This window comes from Peromyscus maniculatus, chromosome 8 (genome assembly GCF_049852395.1).
Source record: "Peromyscus maniculatus bairdii isolate BWxNUB_F1_BW_parent chromosome 8, HU_Pman_BW_mat_3.1, whole genome shotgun sequence".
NCBI lineage: Eukaryota > Metazoa > Chordata > Mammalia > Rodentia > Cricetidae > Peromyscus > Peromyscus maniculatus.
In genome coordinates, this window is record NC_134859.1 from 97,523,258 (window position 1) to 97,547,227 (window position 23,970).

General features: G+C 35.0%; 1 protein-coding gene across 4 annotated transcripts in view; it reads right to left on the bottom strand.

The window, feature by feature from the left end:
- Abca6 (ATP binding cassette subfamily A member 6) overlaps positions 1 to 23,970 on the bottom strand; it is a 71,286-nt gene that overhangs the window by 32,693 nt on the left and 14,623 nt on the right. For 3 of the 4 annotated variants that reach the window (XM_006970459.4, XM_076543651.1, XM_042283042.2), the window contains 15 exons: positions 21,003 to 21,188; positions 19,139 to 19,286; positions 17,686 to 17,854; positions 15,762 to 15,820; positions 11,400 to 11,510; positions 10,848 to 11,023; positions 10,530 to 10,649; positions 10,150 to 10,288; positions 9,310 to 9,400; positions 8,135 to 8,274; positions 5,806 to 5,922; positions 4,678 to 4,861; positions 3,954 to 4,120; positions 1,711 to 1,844; positions 347 to 484 (listed from right to left, as the gene is read on the bottom strand). In XM_006970459.4, coding sequence (XP_006970521.1) covers positions 347 to 484; positions 1,711 to 1,844; positions 3,954 to 4,120; positions 4,678 to 4,861; positions 5,806 to 5,922; positions 8,135 to 8,274; positions 9,310 to 9,400; positions 10,150 to 10,288; positions 10,530 to 10,649; positions 10,848 to 11,023; positions 11,400 to 11,510; positions 15,762 to 15,820; positions 17,686 to 17,854; positions 19,139 to 19,286; positions 21,003 to 21,188 — 2,079 coding nt within the window. Of the gene's footprint in view, positions 1 to 346; positions 485 to 1,710; positions 1,845 to 3,953; positions 4,121 to 4,677; positions 4,862 to 5,805; positions 5,923 to 8,134; positions 8,275 to 9,309; positions 9,401 to 10,149; positions 10,289 to 10,529; positions 10,650 to 10,847; positions 11,024 to 11,399; positions 11,511 to 15,761; positions 15,821 to 17,685; positions 17,855 to 19,138; positions 19,287 to 21,002; positions 21,189 to 23,970 lie in introns of those variants that run through there. The other variant, XR_006074999.2, reaches the window with a different exon arrangement.

The following is a 23,970-nucleotide window of genomic DNA, read 5'->3' on the forward strand; positions in this document are numbered from 1 at the left end:
ATAAACTGAAATGTTCTCAAAGAAATGGGAAGTCACTGTCACTTCTGGGATGGAATGACAAAGAAAGGAAGTAGTGTGACTGTAAAGCATGATGGCATTTTCTCTGTTCTTCTATTTCTCACCAATGCTTCCCTTCAATAAACTTTCTAAAGCCAGGGTTGTAAAAATGCAGTCTGTACATATCACTCTTGCAATGCAAAGAAACTGACAAGTTGAAGGCATGAGCCAGGCGGCATACAAACTATGAGAACACAATAACTATCCTTAGGATCAACAATTAAATATGAGCAATTTAGGTTCACTGTCAATTTCTTAATTGTTCGGGATAAATGAATGTAATACTTACTGATGTAAAAATAGCTTCCTCAATTCTAATATACTGTGAATGGTTGAACATATGAAGGAGCCCATTGCTGATGATATTCATTAGGATAGGAAAGCAGTGTAGCCTCTTGGTATTACACACAACTGAAAACCTGTAATCCTTGAAACAAACCAAAACAAACAAGTGAGATAAAATCCTTGAAAAATAAAGTTATTGCACACACACACAGAGTTCTGTCACATTTTAGTTGTTTGTTGATCTTCAAGTTAACTAGCTTTTCTACGCCTTCATTTCTCATCTATGAAAGAGGAGTCTAAATAGGTTCATACATGGTTTGAGTGAGACTATATATATTAGATCCTTACACAGTGGGTAGGACAGAAACAGATTCCACATAATACTAAATATTACTAATGTAACTAATTTTGTATCACTTCATCCCTGTTTTGCTGATGAGGAAACTTCAGTAAGTAGGGTTTAAATCTGCCCTAACATGGAAATATTGTCAGTTTCTGGTGAGGGAGCGGATAGAAAGTAAATATGGAATAAAAGAGATTTTCATGGTTACAGTGTCATAGCACTTTTACAATTTCAAATATATATATATATATATATATATATATATATATATATATACATACATATAAATTCTTAGTGTTTATGAAAACATCCATACACATCATATAAGGTCAGTATTATTTGAATATTAATACTATCAGTAGTTTGTGTAGTAAATCTACAAGATACACCAAGCATCTGTCAAGCAAGTAGTTTCCCAAAGTTGACAAAAACTGATGCCATTTTTCACAATGTATTAAAACTGAACTCAATGAGAAATCTTTTAAGACTTCTAGTTTAGTCTCATATTACTTGTAGCAGGAAAGAAAGGCATACTTTTGATTAGTTTTGTCTCTTAACTTTACTGAAATGCAAATGAGACTCAAGTTCTTCTTATAATTAGGATGTATTTGCAACAGATGTGCTCCTTGATAGACTCCCCAATGGCTTTCACTTAACTTGAAATATATGAAGATAGCACATGGAGAATATTTTCCTATTTTAGATTTCATGTGGACATTACAGAATTTAATGTGTTTTTTCAATATATAAAATATCATTCACTTGATTGTCGAATAAGATTAAATTCATAATTACATTAATGATTCTGTTGTATAATAAGTCATTTAGTTTAAGAAACACACTCATTCCCTTTTAATGCAAAATTACTTAATTTAAAATATTGTTTCACCAAAATATCATAGTTTATTCAATATGTACTCACATATTTTGCTGAGTCGAGTTACTATACACTAGTTTTCCAAAGTCTTGAAAAAAATAAAATGTAGCCTTTTGATATTGTGTTTGAGTATGTGTGGAAAACATACCTTTTGTCTCCCAGAAACTATAATAGCTCCGTTGTATGAGAGGCTTTCAGTACCATTTCTGTTTTCAAAGTCATCTACTTCCAAAACTATGTTTTGATGCTTCAGTGACTGTATGAAATCCTCAATATTTGATTCTATTATGATTGAAATAACAGAAGGCAATGTGAAAGCAAGTCAGATTGTTTATGATCCCTACAAAGTTAACATTCCTAGTATACCATAAGAGATGTATTTTATATACAACATAATAATACTATTGGCCTAAAAAGACAAATCACTCACTCATCCATCTTCTATTTAGTAAATCTTACATAATGATGAATTAATATCATCATTTCTCCTAATGTAAGTTAATATGTGATATGTGAAACAAAATAATTCTGTTTTTGTAATTTTTCCTTTAATATTGTGTATAATTTTAAAATTTCTGGAAAATTAATATGAGAAATACTACAGATTATTCAGCTTAATAACATTTTCCTCTTTTCCCTATTCTTACCAAAAATTAAAAATAAAAATGTATATACAATTCATGTTTTCCACATTTGCATACATATTTCATAATGTATCTTTCTTGAGAAATTAGAAGAGTACCACCATCAAATTAAAATTTTTTTTATGTATTCTAAAAGAAGAAAATGGGTGAAACTACTAGAGAGAGAGAAATAAAAATTGAGAAAAACCCACAGCCTGGTGCAAACAGGAGAAAAAGATATAATAAGAAACCAGTTTCTACAACATCAAAATTCAAGGGGATAACTGAGTTATCAAAGCATGCTCTGAGCCACAGTCAGGGTCATTATTATCCAGGTAGAGCTGGAGCAAGAGGAGCAGTCAAGGGCCGTCCATGCTCCACACAGTGACAGCTGCTATAGTCGTCTCTGGGAACTCCTCATATATAAGGGATGATGTCTAAGAAGAACAACAGGGCAAGACTTGGAGTAGCCCCAAGCAACAATCAAAGAAAAGCATAATGGACAAAAAAAGAGCCCCTTCCTTCTGCATAGAGCTCTAGAATTGGACAAATAGGATTAAACTTCAAACAAATCTAAGTTCCTTAAAATGGGATGGGACACACATAGAAAACCATGTTTCCATGTCCCCTGGGGCAGTCACACATCACAACTCCATTCCACATAGGGCACAATAATGGTAGCTCACATTCATACAAACCAAACAAGGTTTGTCAGTCTTCTCTCATGTGAAAAGATGAGCACATTGTTAACAATCACATGAAACTTAGAGGAGGAAGAAATATAACAGAATAAATCCCCAAAATACTTGACAACTGAGCACAAGGGGGGTGGGAATGAATGAATACAGTGTATTACCCTCAGGTTGAATGGAGAATAAGCTATGAGAGGTCAACAATCTGACGGGCAAAGGACAATTCTAAATGTTAGGAAATAACATATTATTCAAAACTTTCAGTTTTAAACAAACATGAAAATTTACTTCCCAAGCATGAAATGAAAAAGAATGAAGAATAAAAGTGAAGACACTTTACAATCTTGAATCAAAAATACCTGTGAAAATGGGAATCAGCAAGAAATTTAAGAAAAGACGGCTACTGTGAATGTTTTAACATCTTCAGAAGAAACAAAAGCTTTCCTTCTAGTTACTTAAGCAGTTATAAAATAATTACTACCAGGCATGCTAGTGCACACTTTACTGCTAGCACTTGGGAGGCAGACAAATTTCTGTGAGTTCAAGGCCAGCTTGGTCTACAAAGCATATTCCAGAATGACTAGGGCTGTTGCCCAGAGAAACCTTGTCTCGAAAAAACAAACTAAACCAAACCAAACCAAACAACAATTACCCATTCTCTGATATAATAGTTATAACAAAGTAACTATTCCTGAATCTTGAATTTCATTCAAGAGCATGAAGTGTAGACATGTCATCTTTGCAAGTCAATCAGTATGTACTGTATACATGATACAGGGTAAGTAACAAAGAGGTGGGAACAAAGAGATCTAAAGACAGTCTTCAGCTAAGATAAAGGCTTATTTCTCTCTCTCAGAACAGCTATGGCTGTCAGGTGTAAAGGACGGAGGTTAGACTGGACAGTGACAAGTCCCTTGTCCCTTGTTCCCACCAGCCTTGTCCTCTCCAAAATCAGAGAAACTGCACTGCTCCTCACAAGCCGTTTTCTATAAATGCACGTTTTTCTTCTGCCCACCTCATGTACTCTTTAACAGTTAAAGATTTATTTCTGCATTAAAATGCTGATCTCTATTCACCTGTGTTGTTGATGATCAATAGGCTTGTTCGCAGACCCTGAGGGAGTTGTCCAGGGGACAGGAAATACAATTCCGGTTTAAATTCCCAGTTGGTTTTTTGCACTATCACAGCATAAGCCATCTTTTCCATAATCAATGGGAACAGTGCAATTCCAAGAATCAATAGACTAAACAATAAAGAAAAGTTACCATAGGACGATATAGCAATTTGTCCTCAGCAATATAGCCTACAACTGTTTGTTAGATATTAATTCTACTTTATAACAACTATAATTTTAAGTGTTAATGTTCTAAAAGTAGTATTTCAACATGTCACAGTACTAAAAGGCATCGTTAAATAAACATTTAATCTCACTACAAAAACTAAACAGCAGGCCAGTCGGTGGTGGCACACACTTTAATCCCAGCACTCAGGAGATAGAGCCAGGCAGATCTCTGTGAGTTCGAGGCCAGCCTGGTCTACAGAGCGAGATCCAGGATAAGGACCAAAACTACACAGAGAAACCCTGTCTCAAAAAAAAACACCCCAAAAACTAAACAGCATGTATTCATAAGCCCAATCAAGAATTAATATACAGGTAATCCCACTGTCAGTAAAATCAATACTGTATCAATTTCTTCTCTAGCAGGAATGCTAAGTACTGTGCTTTACATTTAGGTGTCCTTATAGTTTAGAACCTTAAATTTTTTTGTCTTAAAAAATTGATGGTACTCTGATACTCACAAGGTCAAAAATGCTTTTCTCTCTCGTTTCAGTTTTAGGATGCGAAGCCGTGCTATTGCACAGACCTGCATTCTCCAGCGGCTCATGACACTCACAGTCTTCTGCACTTCAGAAAGAGAAGGACAAGCTGGCTCCATTTCATTTAAGCTTTCTGAGTCTCTTCTTGTTTCTCTTTTCTCAAAGTCTGTATGAACACACACATATACAAATATCATCCTAAGGTGTAATAGACTTTTCTAATTGTAAATATTTTAATATCTAATAAAATAATTTTATGTCTGATCTTACTTTGCATTTTTATTCAAAGTAATTATTTAAATAACATTTGCATTCTCTCATGAAGCTTATACACTATCACTGGCTTCAGTGTTTTTTATTTATAGTTATATTTTATATTTCCAACACAATGAAAATTTAAAGATTAATAAAAAATGTTTTGCATTATAATGCAGGGATCAGCAGTTGTTGATGCTTAAACACTTACTACTAAGGCATCCATAATCTGGACTTGTTAGGAAAGGATCATTAGCTCTGAAAATACTTAACATATCTATGCTACTCAGATCTGTGAGCTATAAGCAGCATGACTTGGCTTGGGAAGAATCATCTAACTGTTCTTCAATCAGAAATCTTCATTTGTAAAATGGTGTCAATCACAATTGTTAGAAGAATTATTACAGGAGGGAGCTATGGGTATATCCCAATATTTATCCACATTGATTAAACTACCTGTAAAAGGAAGATCTCCAAAATGACAGCTATTATATCCCATTAAATTACCTGGAAGTTGGTTAAAAAAAACTCTCTCCATTTAGGCCTTTTTCACTTAACAAGCAAGAAATAATTTTTATAAGAAGTGATGCTCAGACTCCATGACTTTGATCAAGAACATTCACAATTTCCAAGTGACCAAGAAACAGTAAATATCAGGAGACAGAACTGCTGCAATACCAGTAGTTAGAATCAACACCTAAAGATGGACCTGTGGCTAGCTGAACTGATGGTGTCAGAAAATGTAACAGCCCATGTCAAATTTACAGTGGGTCACATTCCCTAAAAAGTCATAAAAGCTAATTTGACACATAGTCATTTATTAATTGATTCTGTGACTTATAAAAATAGTTTTACTTTGTTTGGTAGTTGATTCTCCCTCCAGATTCATGAAGACTTCATTCAGAGTTGACATGGAAACTTCATAATTCATCAAGCCCTGGCCAGAATATTTATCAAGATCTCTGAAGAAGTCTAAGTCAACAGAAGGAACATATAAAGTTTTAGAACAATATAAATATACTAACCCTAATAAATTAACATATATCTTAAATATGATATTTAATAATGTTCAGAAATTTCATATCTTTGGAATATAATCATAATTTAAAGGAAAAAACCACTCTCAGAAATTATTATGTCAAACTTCATTTTCAAGGTGTCTCACTTTATCTTGTATTCATGTTTTTTTGTTTTGAGTCAGGGTTTCTCTGTGTAGCTTTGGTGCCTGTCCTGGATCTCACTCTGTAGACCAGGCTGGCCTTGAACTCACAGAGATTCACTGGCTCTGCCTCCCAAGTGCTGGAATTAAAGGCTTGCCCACCATCGCCGGGCTATCTTGTATTCTTAGATTATTACTTTCCTACAAACTTCTCTGTGGAAATATCAGCAGTCATAAAGACTATAGTGTTTGTTTGTTTGTTTGTTTGTTTGTTTGTTTACCACCAGTCAAGAAACCCAGGTCAGCTTCTGCCCATATCTGGGGTTCTTTTTGGATGCGTGTAACTCTTGCAACTGCTCCTTCAAAGGCTACCCCTTTTACTTATGCTCTGAATTTTATCCCCCAGGATCTCTCAAAGTGAACTCCTTTCACTTCCATCATAATTTTCTTCTATACCTGCTGGGTCAGGCAGAATGCTATGGTATCCACCAAACAAAGATAAATAATAGCTTCCTCCCATCCCTCTCTGTATACAAGTTTGGCTCCAAAAATTTGTCCACATTTAATCTGTCACATCTTACAAACAGTTCAGGTTCATATATGTCATTCCCCTCCACAGAAGCTGCTCTCTTCTAGGTCACCAAGACTTTCATATTTTACATTTGATGAACAAGTCTTTATTTCTACTATTTTCAAATATAATATTTCAATTATTCTTTGAAAATTATTATATATGCATGCAATGTGTTTCCATATTCAACCACACTCTTCCGTCCAACTTCTCCTGGTCCTCTCACCTCGCCAACCCCACCAAATCCCCTTTCTAATTTAGTCTTAAATTCATCTTTTTCCTTGTTACTCCCTCTCCCTTTCTTCATCTTTCTTTTTTCTTTTCCTTTGGTCTTTAACAAAGCAGTTTACTTGGGCTGTGGCTACAGATCAGCAGAAAAAAAAAGGGGGTGACTAATCACATCTCATTTCCACCTAACTACATGCAGAGCTTTCAGTTCCTACATCCTTCATGACTTCTCCTTTGCTTTCTCTCAGAGTTTCAGTTCTAAACAACCTTCTTGCTCCACCCACACACAAATCCAGTTCCTAATCCATACTGAAGTGCCTCAGATTCATGCCTCATTTTGTCCCTTGATTTCCAATGTCCTATGTATAGGTACATACTGTAAGTCTCTTTTGATAAATCAAAACATGTTCCCAGGTTGAATTTTAAAACAGGACACTGATACTTTCTTCTCACTGTGATCTAACTAGTCTATGCACTACTTTATAATAAATATCATTGTCTTCTATTCACTCATCGAAGCCAAAATCTACAGGTCACACTCTGCATGCATCCCATAAGACAGACCTTTCAGCTTCATCATCAAGGTGCTTTACAGACACCTACTCTCTTCCATCTTTATTAGCACTGTGGTAGGTCAAGACCTTCTGGGCCTCTGAGTTAGCGCCATAGCTAGTCTCTTAGGGTCTGTTCTTGTTCACCTGTCTCTAGAGTGGTCTTCTTTATTCCAAGAATGAAAATACAAGTCATACATTAGCTCCTTCCTCTTTGATGTTTTTTTTTGTGGTTTTTCAATGTATTTGGAATTAAATATTATGTGAATAATCAAATAATCAAAGCCTCTTCAATTCCATGAGCCATTTATCTGCCCTGCAACTTCACCCGTTCCTAACCACACTCTGCTCAGTCTCTCCATTTCCTTCCATGGTGTAACTGTGAGGACACTGACTCTCATTTTCCTCCAATGGTACTACAGTTCCGATGCCTATCATGGTAGCCTGCTCTATAATGTACGTTTTCCTAGTTTTTTCTCTTTCCTCTTGCGTGTTTCCTCCCCTCTGGTGCTTCCACTGATCAATAACCAAATAAATACAGTGCACCCAAATTTTCATTTCTAAATTCTGATGAATAATAGATTAAGACAAAGTTTAGATCCATTAAATAACAAAAATTATAACAAAATTCAAGGTTTTTCTCTAATTTTATCCCATCACAGTCATATATGTTACCTGGAAACTTGTTTGTCCTTTCCAAAGGCAAAATGTACACAAGCTGTTCTTTGGTTTTTGCTTTTAGTTTAGCATCAGGGATGTGAAGATTGATGAAGGATGCTATCTGCTCTGAATCACATGTTTCATCCATAAACAAACTAATAGTTCCAAAAAATGACAAATAATTACATTTTTAGACTGCTACCACACAAAAAATTCTTTCAATATTACTTTTCTTAGCTTTATGAAATAAGCAAAATGAGTAATAATAACAATAATCCACCAACTCGAAAATTTTGTCATTTAAACACAGAATATGTACAAACTCTGAACAACTACAAATACACAAACGCATGCTCAGAGTAGCGTTGGTGGTTTAGGGGTGAGCATAGCTGCCGTCCAATTCATTCTCATTGTAGTGAATGTTATGTACACACTATGAAGATGAGCAGACAATTAGGATGGTGTTAAACAAGAGATTTCATAGGGAAATAGCAGTGGACTATCAGAAATTAGTGTATTATCAAGACATTTCTGTTTTACTTTTCTGTAGGTTTTTGCCTTTTAGAATTCTTTTTAGCCTACACTCAGTTTCTTTTTAGACACAGTTGTCAAAATTCTTTGGAACCATATTTGCTCCCTGCTAATACTGGTTTCTGAAAGTATTGCCTTGGATTCTTAAGAAAGAATGAAAATACTGCAATATTATGTGAACCCAATGAGGAAAATGAAGAATGAAAATGTTGAAGTTGAGGCTGCACAGAACAGCAAACTAGAAAGTAATAAAGTATTCCCATAGTGAACAGACAGCTTTGGCTTCTAAAGTAGAAATTTTGCTAGAGTTGACATTAGTACAGATTACCAGAAGCCAAGAAATTAGACTAAACATTTCTCAATTCATTTTGTCGGAGATAAAACTTGAGACCTATTCTCTCTCAGAAATGTCCCACCCCTGGTATACCACTTTTAAAACAGTTACTTTGGGCTGGAAAGATGTCTCAGTGGTTAGCAGAACTTGAGACTCTTCCAGAGGACTAAATTGCATTTCCAGCATCTAAGTCTGGTGGCTCACAACTCCAGCTCAAGACAACCCAATGTCTTCCTCTGGCCTTCTCACATGTGGCATACAGACACAAGTAAAATAAACAGACCTTTTAAAATATCTATTTAGTGTTTTCTCCGAAATTCTTTACCTTAAGTGATAGCCAAGACCCCATTTTCTCTTCAGAAACATAGAAGAACCCATGCATTTTAGACTCCCATTGGACATGATCACTTTTCTGTCTGGGTAAAAGGAAGCAAACGTGAAGGAATATTAGCAGTCATTTCTTGTCTCTCTAGCAAAGAAAGGTGAGAAATAAAAGCTCAGAATTCCAAAGGAGAAGTGCCCTTTGAGAAATAGCCATGCCTGCTGGACCTTTGAAAAATTTGAAATACATCATAAAACTGATGTGATTAGAGCTCCCAACACTAAGCATTTTAAGCTTCCTCTTGCACTTCCTAAACAGGAAAATAGTTATCATTTCAGATTACATAAGAGTATACCTGAATGATAAGGAACAGGCAGTTATTTTTCAAGTAAACATATATTAAAGATTTGGGAGTGCCGGGCGGTGGTGGCGCACGCCTTTAATCCCAGCACTCGGGAGGCAGAGGCAGGTGGATCTCTTTGAGTTCGAGGCCAGCCTGGTCTACAGAGTGAGTTCCAGGAAAGGCGCAAAGCTACACAGAGAAACCCTGTCTCGAAAAACCAAAAAAAAAAAAAAAAAAAAAAAAAAAAAAAAAAAAAAAAAAAGATTTGGGAGTTTAAGTAAACATGATCTGAAAAAGTCACCACAAGTTTTCACTGCTGGCCACAATCCAACAACAAATGTACAGCCAGTGAAGAACTCTAGGACAGGACTGGACTCCAATATCCTCTAAACTGCTTTGGAGTTGAGGTAATGAGAACAAGTTTCTTACCCTAGGAATAAATGTGACATATAAATTTCCCAAAGTTTTCATCACAACACTGAAATATAATTATCAGTTACCAGCAAGGATATCTGCCTCATCCATGAACTGAGTACTGAAGAGGATCACACGATTTGCCCTGCGTTCCTTCAGGAAACTCCACACACGCTGCCTTGAAAAGGGATCCAGTCCAACAGTCGGTTCATCTAAAAGCAAAATCTATAGAGGACAAAGTTAGTCAAAATGTGACTCCTCCATGTTGACTATTTCCACATAATAGCATGGAAAATAAGTAAAACACAACAAATAACTCTAACTGTACTATGTCTTTGTAGAAGCAAACACAGCAGGTTCTCACCTGATACACTACTTTCAAAGCTCTGCCACTGCCACCATTAGTAGCAGAAGAGCAAGGCTCTTGCTGAAAATACCCTTTCTTCCCATGCATGCTTTTACTTACTCGAGGATCTCCTAAAATGGCAATCCCAAAGGTGAGCTTTCTTTTCTGTCCTTCACTTAAATGTTCAGCAAGGTTATCCTGAATATTTTGCATGTCCAATTCCAATATAATTTGTTGTACCTATACAAGAAACATACAAAGCCCAAAACACAAAATGATCCACATTTACAAATTTAACTGGCCATTAAAGAAGGCAATTTTATGGGATTTCCTTGCCTAAATTTCATTCATACAAAGATAAATGGCTGAGAGAATTCTGTGGTATGATTGAATACAGTGAATGGTTGGGAGCTCAGATAATACAAGCACACAGTCTACCTCTTGTTTTACATTCTGTGGAAGAATCCCTTTTATCTTAGCAAAGAGGGTGAGGTTTTCCTTCACAGTGAGTGCATCAAATTGAACATTATGTTGAGGACAGACACCAGTTATCTTTCTGATTTCCTTCAAGTCTTGCATTTCAGAGAGATTTTTATTATAGACTGTGACTAATCCTAAAAAGTAGAAGTTAAAATACTTTAAGGTTGCAGGGTAACATATTTCATTTATATTTAAAGATCTCATTCAATAAAATCATGGCATATGCTCATAAATATATAAAATTCAATTTTGTTAACAATTACTAGTCTTAGCCTAAGTACATGCTCACACTATGCAATATATTTTCTCTGAGATAACACACAATGAGATACTAGTGATTCCCATGAAATCTGGAAAGGGAGAAGTATATTCAAAATCATACAGTTCCAGAAGCAACTTTCGATAAAGATTATTATACCCATCAAACCACAGAATTTAAAATGACAGGCATATATCTACCCCTGTTCTCTTATTAAATATCTTGTCTTTGAGATATTGCTTTTTGCTTACCTGCTGTTGGAACATATAATCCACTGAGGATGTTTAGTAATGAAGATTTTCCTGCTCCACTGTGGCCCAGAATTGCTGTGATTTGACTTTCATATATATCAAAGAACAAGCCTGTTTTAGTATAAGATATTAACATTATCAATAATAGAGTGCTAGACAAGGCTAGTCCTGCACACAGAACAAGACAACTGAACTTCATGATGAATTTATGGAAACTTTACATAACACTCTGAAGAACTATGGTAACTTAAACAATGCCACTGACACACAGACCTCGGTAAAATACATACAATATGGTATTGGTTTAGAATCCAGAGACTAGCAGATGTCTGGAAGGTACCAAAATATTTATAAAATAAAGATTAATAAATTTCCTTTCAAATGAATAATTTTTTAAAAAATGAATAACTTAAAAAAATGTTGCTTTGGATGTGATGGAGTTTTATTTCTTTAATCCAGACATTTAGGAAGCAGAGAAGACAAAAGGATCTCTAAGAATTTTAGACTAAACTGGTCTACATAGAGATTCCAGGACATCCAAGGGTACAAAGAGAGACCTTGTCTCAAACAAAACAAAACAAAAAAAGAAAGAAAAACCAAGATGTTGCACAACAAAAATGTACATTAGCAACTTTTATATTTGTGTTTTGTTTTTATTTAAACATCTTGAGACAACATGTAGCTGTGTAGCCTTGGCTAGCCAGGAATATTTGTTGTTTTTAAATTAAATAAAAAATACATAGTTATGGGCCAATGAGATGATCAGTGGGTAGAGGCTCTTGCTGAGGAAGCCTGGAAACCTGAGTTTTTTCTCCAGAACCCATGTAAAAGTGAAGGAGAGAACCAATTTCAGAAAATTATCCTCTCACCTCCACCTAAACACTGGGGTCCATGCGCCCCCTCACACACACTCCATAAACACATCATGCACGTGTGTGCACACACACTAATTGATTAATTAAGAAATAAATTAAATACAATAAAATAATAATAGCATTTTCAAGGGCAAGAGGAAAGTGGCATTGGCTACCCTGGAACTGATCTCATCACAGCAATAATTAAATATAAAACTCAGTTTCCTCATCAGCAAAGTGTGAAAGAAATAATTTGGCTTTCATAAAACTAAATATAAAAATTTTCACATGAAGTTCTTAGCATAATTCATTGTTATATATATATATATATATCTTATAAGCATGGGTTTTTATGACTTTGGAGGTAAGTGATTTAAAATGAGTCAGGAATCTTTAAAATATTGATCTTTTCAGTGATTCTGCTCATATAAACCCATCCTCTGGAGACCTTAATAGAGATTGAACAAATATTCATTTTAGTATTTTTAGGATAGTGAAGACTTAGAATAAACTAAATGTCAAACATTGGTGTGATTGTTGCACTCATCCTGTTACTGATACAATGCAATATTATTTAGCCACAGGAATTGTAAAACCAGGTTCTCAAAATTGATCCAGAATGGCCACAAGGAGCAGCTGCAAGAAAAGAAGGCCTAAAGAGAGCAACTCCCTCCTGGCCTTCCAGTGAGTAATTCCACATGGAAACTCTCCAACTGGAACATTTGCATATTTTTTTATGTCTTGACACACGATGCTTTAATTTTTTAAAGTGCTACTAATTTTGAAAATGGAAGAAAATTTTAAAGACACAAAGTTTGTGACTCTGGTAAGTGCCAAGGTAGTTCATAATTTGCTCTGAAATTTTAAATTAAATTTAAAATTACTTCAATAAATCCTAAGCCAAATTTAAGAAGGAAATGATGGTATTTAATGAAAAACTTCAAGGTAAAATGAAATTGTTCATATATACACTGAATTCTCCAACACTCAATCTCAGAGAAATAAATAATACTGAGCTAAGATGTGCCCAGTTGTTAGAAAATAAACACAATGCAAACAGAATGGATAGAGAACTCTCAATCTTAAGTGGGGTTTATGATCCATCCACTTTAGCTTTTTAAGATTCAGTCTTTTGTAAAACACATGTCTTATTTTATTTCTTTATATATTTATTTTTGACATGGTCTCACCATGTAGCCCTGACTGGCCCAGAACTCTCAAGGAAGACCAAGCTACCTTAAACTCATAGAGAGCCTTTTGCCTCTGCCTCCCAAATGCTGGGATTAAAGATGTGTGCTAACCAAAGGACATGTCATTTGGACGAAGTGGCAGCCTACAGAATGGAAAAAGATTTTACCAACCTCACATCAAATAGAGGACTAAAATCCAAAATATATAAAGATCAGGTATGGAGTGGGAGGGGAGATGAGGTTGAGAGAGGGAATGTGGGGAAAGACAGCTAAACTTTGGCATTTGAGGGGTGGTATAGAAACCTAGTACAGTGGAAACTTCCTAAAATCTATAACGGTGATCCTAATGAAGTCTCCAAACAATGAGGGAGACATAGTTCCATCTGGCCATCTCTTGTCCTCAAACAAAGCTTCCAGTACTGGGACTGGGTTACATACAATTGAGTTGGGTCAAAAGGAAATCTCCAAACAACACAGGCTGTTGCAAAGACTATCAGTTACTCTCCACAAACTGACAGCAAGGCCCCATTGCTGAAGACAACACCAACACAACTCATTGAACATGGAGAGGTCAAGCTGGTGCCTACAAAAAAACTTCACCTCTGTGGTCTAGTGTCTTTGGTATGGGAATATACTCTGCAGGCTACCAAAAGAGAAATATATACAACAACTCACCCACAAACCTTTTGATCTAAAATCTGCCCTGCCTGCAAAATATGCTAGGGAAATGGTGGCACAAAGCTTGTGGGAGTAACCAACCAATATCATACTCAACACTGCTTGGGTGACCAAGAACCAGAGACTAGGTAGCCCAGAGGCCTAGAGTAAAAACCAAATAATACTGGTTTTAAAAAAAAATGAAACAATAAAATGACTCCTAGTGATATTCTACTATATGTATAGATCAGTGCCTTATTTGGCCATCACCAGAGAAGCTTCTTCCTTCAGCAGAGGGGAACAAATATAGAGACCCACAGCCAGACATTATATATAGAGAGAAACCTTAGAACACACAGCTCTAAATGGGATGTCTCCATCAAATCCTTCCCCTCAGAGCTTAGGGAACCCCCAAAGAATAGAAAAGAAGTGTAAGAACCAGAGGGGATGGAGGACACTTAGAACAACGCCCTCTAAATCAACTGAGTAAAAATCTTATGAAATCACAGAATTTGAAGCAGCAAACATAGACTTGACATGGGTTCTCATTGTACATATTATTGTGTTTTCAGTTTAATATTTTTATGAGTCTCCTGAGTGTGTGACTGAGTGGGTCTGGTTCTTGTGCCTTCTCTTGGGGCTCTTTCCTTCTGTCGGTTTGCTTTGTCCAACTTCAATGTGATGATTTTTGTTTTATCTTATTATATTTTATTTTGTTATGTTTCGTTGTTATCTCTTAGGAGCCTGTTCTTTTCTAATGAGAGATGAAAAGGGAGTAGTTCCAGATGGGAGGGAAAGTGGAAAGAAACTGGGAGGAGTAGACGGAAGGGAAACTATAATCAGAATATATTATATGAGAAAGGAATCTATTTTTAATAAAGGGGGGAAGAAAGAAAAGAAAAAGATGCCACCATGCCCAGCCTAAAAATAATTTTTTAATAAAAGCAACTGAACCTCCAAAATGTAGCTGTTAATTGATGCTTGCTCAATATTTGTTATATAAAACTATACTTCTGCCGGGCGGTGGTGGCGCACGCCTTTAATCCCAGCACTCGGGAGGCAGAGCCAGGCGGATCTCTGTGAGTTCGAGGCCAGCATGGGCTACCAAGTGAGTTCCAGGAAAGGCGCAAAGCTACACAGAGAAACCCTGTCTCGAAAAACCAAAAAAAAAAAAAAAAACTATACTTCTTAGAATATGCTTAATCATAAAAATTCTTTGTCATAGGATATTTATTTGTTAGTTTAATTCACTGTCAAAGGTTTCATTAATCTTGTTTTGGTTAATATTTCAGTTCACTAACACATCATTAATAAACTGTAAATTCTATGACAATCTAAAAATTTTATCAGATTCTAGCATTCTTTTCTGATACTACAAATATAAAAATGTGTTTATGACAGTCTTGTAAAAAGCAAAACAAAGCTATATTTTTCACAGTATGATCACATTCTTGTAAATTAATAAATCCATGAACTATCTGGAAGGATTTTATAATAAATTCTGAATTATTATTAGTTCCAGGTGGTTGAGCTAGGCTACTTGGATTCTTGCTTCTTTCTCTTGTTTTATTTTGTCAGTATATTTACATTTTCCTCCGAAAGTTTTCTAGGTTTTGGTATTACTGATCAAGTCAAGTAAAGAATGGACTATTTTTCTTTACCTTTCAAAGCCTCCACTTTTACAGACTTCCCTTTATATTCTTTTTTAATATTTCTTATTCTGAAACAATAAAGAGGCATTTTATTAGCCCATACGCACAAGTAAAAATAGCACAGACAGATATGACGGTGGATGTAGAAAATACTTTATAGCAAATAACATTTGAAATAATTCGACTGCTCAGATACATAAATAATTTTCAATTAATTATTTCTTCTAAAACAAAAAATAAATGAGATTCTTTAGACTTTAGTTCCAGACTCATTTTGTCTCTGCAATTTGGCTTTAGTCTCATATTTACATTTATACAATACAGCAATATGACTATTAATAGTAATAAAATTTAAAAGAGATTAAGTCTCATCAGAAATTTTATTTAAGGCTTTCTTTGTAGCTAGAGTTTTCCTGCCTTGCCCACAGTCAGGACAAATCTCTGTCACCCGCCAGTCCCACTGCTGCTCAGACCCAACCAAGCAAACACAGAGACTTATATTGCTTACAAACTGTATGGCCGTGGCAGGCCTCCTGTTAACTGTTCCTATATCTTAAAGTAACGCATTTCTACAAATCTATACCTTGCCACGCGGCTCGTGGCTTACCAGCATCTTCACATGCTGCTTGTCCTGGCAGTGGCTGGCAGCGTCTCCTTCTGCCTTCCTGTTCTTTTATTTCTCCTCTCTGTTAGTCCCACCTATACTTCCTGCCTAGCCACGACCAATCAGGTTTTATTTATTGACCAATCAGAGCAACTTGACATACAGACCATCCCCCAGTACAGCCAAGTGCAGACCATCTCAGACACCTGCACTCAGGCCCATGGTCCTAATCATCCTCTATGCAAACCTGCTGGGTAACACCACAAGGAACCCAAGAAGGGCTCCCACAGGACATACATTAACATCCCACAGCACTTCTTTGTATATTATAATGTCCACTGGCTTTGCATGTCCTTTGAAGCTGGCCCTTGTTAAGTTTCAAACCCAGGACAATGGCTGAGATACCTATTTAACTTATCAAAGCTGCACCCGCCCAGCCCAGGTTCTTCCTAAATCCCTCAGTCAGGAACTTCCCTATATAATCCAGACTTCTTGGTTACCCTTCCCTTTTGTACCTTTGGCCACCTGGCTGCAGCACCTAGTTCCCCTCTCCCCCTTCCCCTTCCTGTCTCCTCACATAGGGGAGCTGAGTCTGGTCAAGCCCACTCTGCACTCTCCCAGATGTCCCTACCTCTGGCTGTGCTCTCTCACACGTCTACAATAAACTTTCTCCTCCACCATACCTAGGAGCAGCATGTCCTTTCCTTTCCTTTTTATTTCTTTTTTTCATTCAGTCTTTAATATTTTATCTTAATAAAGAAGCTCCCATTTAGGAGGAAATAATACTTTCCAGATTTCAGAGAGGAGAAGAATCATTTGCATTCGGGGCAGACATTCTGTAGTTTTTCTGGAAATGTTCAAACTTCTGCCCTTACTATCACATAACACTTTTTTGGTGTGCCTTCCATACATCCAATTTCTCTGTCTTAAAGGATATTTAGCCAGGCGTGAGGTTACATGCCTACAATCCCCAGCACTTGGGAAGTGGAGGAAAGAGAAAGAGAAATTCAAGCTCATCTTTGATTATTAAACATAGTAGGAGGCCAACCTGAGCTATACGGAGACTCTGTCTCAAAAAACAAAAGCAAAACAACAATGAAAGTTTTAAAACAAACCCAAAAGATAGAAGCAGGAAGTCAGACAAGATAAGACAAGGTTAGACCACATAGAGGTAATCAAAGGTGACTTCAGTGGAGTGTGGACAGTTCAAAATGATGCTGATAACGACAATGCCTGCCCCATCAATGTTTACCACCCACCCAGAGAGAGCTGTTAGTTAATGATTCGTTAGCCTTTTATTCATATTAGCACAGTTACAAATGTGTTTACCTGATGGCTTCTTTTCCTTGGTATTCTGGAGCCACAGGCTCAAAATAATCATCTGAAGGAAGCTCAGAGTCTATCCCTCTCTCAATGACCTTGTTACTACTAGTCTTTTGTCGAAAACAAGATGATGAATTCAAGAAAAACAATAGAGAATGACGGCGTTCATCCCCATCTAATCAGTCAAGAATGATAAAATATCAGATCAGTATAATGAATAAAGAAGTCTTGCTCAGAAAAGAAGAAATATTTTGAAATTTCAAACATCAAAATTTTTTCCTTCAGAAGAAAACTGATAAACAATGAAAATTTAAAGTAAAATTGCAAAAATTTATACAATAGAATTTTCAACAAAATATAAATCAAATAATTGAAAAAATAAACTAAAAGATATCTATGAGGACAAGTGAAGATAAATATTTTAGAAACACAATTATTAATATGGCATGTAAAAATTACAGATATGGTTATGAATTTAAATAAGTTGACCATGCCAATATAATTGAACATGATACTGAAATCTACAAATTCATATACAGGTAAATGAATGAAAACACATGCAGAAATTATTTTTCCAAGACAAATACAATATTGTAAATTTTTATTAATACAAAAGATATTAAACATTATTTGTTATTAAGGTTCTTCATATATAAGCCAGGAAAAATGGACAGTGGGCATACAAATAAATACATGTAACTATACAAGACAACACTAGCTATTATCAAAGTGGGGGATATTAAAAATTACAAGCATGAATAAAGTCATGCACAGAAATGAACATTCTGATTCTAGTACACATGAGAGAATTTTGGGCTAATGTGAATTTTTTGGTTATTGATAAGATAAAGAAAATTAACTGCATGATTTATATATTTGTAAATATAAACAAAATGTGGAAATGTTGCGAATAATGGCTAACAAATATTTATTTAGAAAATGTTTCTACAGTGTAATGGCCTAGTAATAACCAAACCATAGTAAGAACTAACTATTGTTTTTGCATTTTTCTTCTGCGATGCCTTTTAATTTTGAGTTTCTTACTTACATGTTATCCACTGTCCTCAGACTCAGCTCCTCTAGTCCTCTCTCCTGTTGTCCACCCAGACCTGTGGACCTCACCTATTCCTACTCTGAGTCTTTTTTTGCCTTTTCAGGTTGTTCTGATATAAATTCTTGCTATCACTCTTTCAAAACACTTTGATGGATACTTGAAAGAGTTACAAAACTTAATTAATATATAATTACATTTCAAAATTGACTTATATAATTATATCATTGTTTTTAAAATCAGAATAATTTTCCATAAATATTATTTACTCTAAAATACAACTAAATTAATTCAGATTGTGATTAGGCATTTATTCTCACCTCTAAAGCTATTTTAATATAATCTTAAGAAAAACTTTTCTATGTAATCAATAAGTGAAAGGCCAGAAAAAAGTCCACTAATACTTACACAGCAAGATTTTGTCAAAATACAATGCCAGAACCAAGTAGATAAAACCATCAAAAGCCAATATGGAAAATGTCATTAGCATTACATATGATTCTCCTGAAGAGTCAGGAAATACTACACCATTCAAGTTATAATCCAGGGAGATAATCTAAGATTCAAACAAAAATAATGATTAATTCCTAAACTCATAGACGGCATAGCACCAATAATTATTCATTTGCAAGTTAACTTTTTAAAGAAATATTTTAATAAAGGTGTAGTAAATAATAAGCAGTATACAAGTAAATAAATCTACTAGGAATGCTAGACTGAGTCAATATTTGAAAATAAATCAATATAATTCTGCTTGTAACAAATGAAGGGGAGAGATGTAATTGGTCTAGTAGATGCAGAGAAGGCACTTGAGAAGGAAGATATCCATTCATATTGCAGGAGATTTCTTCACAAACTAAGAAGATAAATGTCTCCTTGAAACACCATGTTTAATTGTAAAATGCTAAAAATTTTCCTTTGCTTGCATTTCCAGTCAGTGTTGTCTTAGAGGTTCAGAACTGTACAGTAAGTCAAGGGGCTCACAACTGGCTATACCTCCACTTCCAGGTGATCTGATGCCCTCTTCTGGTCCTGTGTGCACTGTGTGTACATGGTGAACACACAACATATAAAATAAAAATAAATAAACCTTTTTCTTAAATCTCTGTTCATCAAAGGAATCAATAAGAAAAGAGAAAAGTTTTCAGTTAGCAATAACTGAAAAAAAAAGTCTGTTACACAGCATATGTAGGAAATTGTTATAAAGTAATAAGGAAAATATAAAGAACTCAGTAGAAATTCAAAGAAAACATCTGAATAGAAAATTTGCAAAAGAAAAACACAAAAAGATACTACATAAAAAGGTATCCAATTTTATCAAAGGCATCCAATTTTATTAAAAGTATAGGAAACACAAATGATTACAATAATAAATCACATATTCATTAGAATGGCTAAAATTTGAAAATTTACCAATAACAAATGTTAGTAAAGACTGAGAAAAGCAGGAATATTCTAACATCATTTTTATATAAGTCAAATAAAGTAATCATTTTAGAAAGTATTTAGTGACGGTCATGAGTATTAAGGTTTCTATACACTAGTCCCATTTTCTGACTCCTGCTTATACACCAAACAGAACTGGTGTACAGAAACAGATGAAAGAATGTCTGTAATAGTTTCACCAAAACAAACATCAAACACTGGAATTCCACTCATTTATCAAAAAGAAAGTAATATAGGCATACAAGAAGATGGTATATAACACTATATTATAGCTATAAACAAGACTATGCATGACACATAACATAATACTGAGTGGAAAAGTTAATTTTTAAATATATTTTGTGTAGCATTGCTTACATAAATTTAAAAATGGATGAAACAAATATTTGTATGTCAAAGCCCAAACTTGACTGGTAGTAAATCGCAAGGAGGTAATTTTCATAAAATGGTTACCTGTGGAATGATGGTATATTTAGAGGTGCTTCACAACGAACACAGAATTCTACTTCTTAAAAAGTTCATAAGTACACTGATGGACTTTATAAATTTTGTTATACGATGTACTTATATCTTCAAAGATTTTCATAATTGATTCATAAATTATACAACAATGTGCTTTAAAACATGTTTACACAGATTTTTTAATAAACTAGCTGTTTTTATTTTATTTTTTATTCAATGGCAATTTTTTAATAATGTAGCAAATTTAGTTATGTAGCAAGACAGTTACTCTGGTAAAAAGCTCTTGGTTAGGGCCAGAGTGGACTCTAAGGAGTCATCAAGTATTAATTCCTTTTAAAACATCAATAATAACCTATGTTTTTACCTTAGCCATCCCAGAGGTGAAGGCAAAAGGGCTGCAAATGCTCAGAATCCATTCCAGAGATGTGGGGAGTTGTTTATGAAGGACAGTGAACCCCACACACCCCCAAAGGAAGGTGAAGAGAAATACGATTAGATTGGTGAGGATAGCTTTCTGTAACAAAACAGCCACCAGGAAAGTGACAGCTATCTGAAAGAGAAAAGACATTGCCTGTTGCAGGTAATAGCCTTTGAGGGACATCAGCACAACAAGGTTCATTACTTCACACAAGATATTATCACTGAGAAAGTGAGAGGAGTGTGAAGTTCTACCAACTCTATTCTGCCCTCTAATCTTTTTTCTTTAATAATATTCTTACATGCCCTACCCATTTGCTGGGTTTTGGGTTTTTGTTTCTACAGAAGAGACAGGGAAAGCTGAAAAATAATCCAAGAATAGGGTAGAATACACACTGTTGGGGAATTAAGCAAAGCTAAATTAGGGTACTAAGGAAAATTATCCATCTACGCGACTTCTTCAGAAAACATCCTAGATGATGAAAAATACAGAAACCACTGTTCAGAGAAGGATGGAGGGAGAGATGGGAAGGAGGAAAGGACAGAAAATAATGAAAAACTCAAGGGGCTAGGAAGGACGCTATATGGAGATTGCCAAGAATAGATCAAACAGTAGAGGATATCTGCCTCTATGGAAATATCACAATGAATTCCAGTAATTTATTTAATAACATGTGTCAATAATTATAATAAGCACTATTTGAATTATATCTAACACTTTTTTTAAAAAAAATCCTTGAGTATTTTGAGAGTAAACAAAAATTTTGAGCTCTTCTTTCTCTGTGTTCTCCTAAATCAAATGCCTCAGTCTCATACCACTAAAATCAAAAGAAGGGATGCAATCACACACACACATCACCACCACCACCACCACTGCCACTGCAACAACAACAATAGCAGCAGCAGCAGCAACAACAACAACAAAATAACAGCATCAACATTAACTGATCATTGATATCTCTAAATATTAATGGTCTCAATTCCCTCAATAAAAAGACACAGACTAACAGAATGAATGGGGAAACAGGATCTATTCTGCTGCATCCAAGAAATATGACTTAACATCAAAGACAGGATATTAACTTGTGGTAAGTAGTAGGAAAAACATATTCCAAGAAAATGGACCTAAGAAGCAAGTGCTGTAGCTATTTTAATATCTAACAAAATAGACTTCATATAAAAAAATTAATGAAAAGAGATAGGGAAGGACATTATATACTCATTAATGGAAAAATCAATCAAGATGAAATTCCAACTCTTAGCATCTATGAGCCAAACACAAGGACACTCAAGTTTGTAAAAGAAACACTACTACAGATTAAAACACATATTGATCCTCACACATTAATAGGGGGAACTTCAATAGCCCATACTCACCAATGGACAGGGTATCCAGATAAAAAATAACAAAAAAAAAGCAACTAACAGATATCATCAAACAAATGGACCTAACAGATATCTAAAGAACATTTCACCCAAACACAAAATAAACCTTCTTCTCTGCACCTGATGGAACTTTCTCCAAAATTGACCACATACTCGGTCACAAAGCAAGTCTCAACAGATACAAGAAAATGGAAATGACCCCCTGCATCCTATCAGACCACCATTAAAGCTGGGTTTCAACTACAGAAACATCAGAAAGTCTAAAACTCATAGAAATGAACAATTCTCTACTTGGTCAAGACAGAAATAAGGAAAAAAATAAAAGACTTCCTAAAATTCAATGAAAATAAATACACAGCATATCCAAACTTATGGGACACAATGAAAATAGTGCTAAAAAAAAAGTTCATAGTACTAAGTGGAAAGATCTCATACTAGTACCTGAACAGCACACATGAAAGCTCTAGAACAAAAAGAAGTAAACACACCCAACAGGAGTAGAAGACAGGAATTAATCAAACTGAGGACTGAGATCAATAAAATAGAAGCAAAGAGAAAAATACAAAGAATCAGTGAAAGAAAGAGTTGGTTCATTGAGAATGTCAACAAGATAGACAAATCCTTATCCAAACTAACTAAAAGGTGGAAGAGAATATCCAAATTAACAAAATCAGGAATGAAAAGTGGGACATAACAATAGACAGCAAAGGAACCCGAGAATCATAAGGACATACTTTAAAAATCTATACTCCACTTACCAAAGTTAATCAAAATTAGATAAACAATATAAGTAGATCTATAACTCCTAAAGAGATAGAAGCAGCAATTAAGTCTCTCAACCAAAATGAGCATAGTGCCATATGGTTTTACCATAGAATTCTACCAGAATTTCAAAGACAAGTTACTGCCAATACTCCTCAAATTATTCCACAAAATAAAACAGAGGGAACATTGCCAAAATTCATTTTATGAGACCACAATTACCCTGATACCCAAACCACACAAAGACAAAACCAAGAAAGATAATTACAGACCATTTTCCCTCATGAACATTGATGCAAAAATACTCAATAAAATGCTTGCAAACAAAATCCAAGAACACATCAAAAAGATCATGCACCATGATCAAGTAGGCTTCATTCCAGAGATACAGGGATGGTTCAGTATACAAAAATCAGTAAATGTAATCCACCATATAAACAAACTGAAAGAAAATAAAAATATATGATCATCTCATTAGATACAGAAAAGGCCTTTGACAAAATCCAACACCCCTTCATGATAAAAGTTGTAGAGGGATTTGGGATATGAGGGACATCACTAAACATAATAAAGGCAATTTACAGCAAGCCTATAGCCAACATCAAATTAAATGAAGAGAAACTCAAAACAATTTCATTAAAACCAGGAACAAGACAAGGTTGTCCATTCTCTCCATGTCTACTCAATATAGTACTTGAAGTCTTAACTAGAGCAATAAGACAACTGAAAGAGATCAAGGGGATACAAATTGAAAAGGAAGAAGTCAA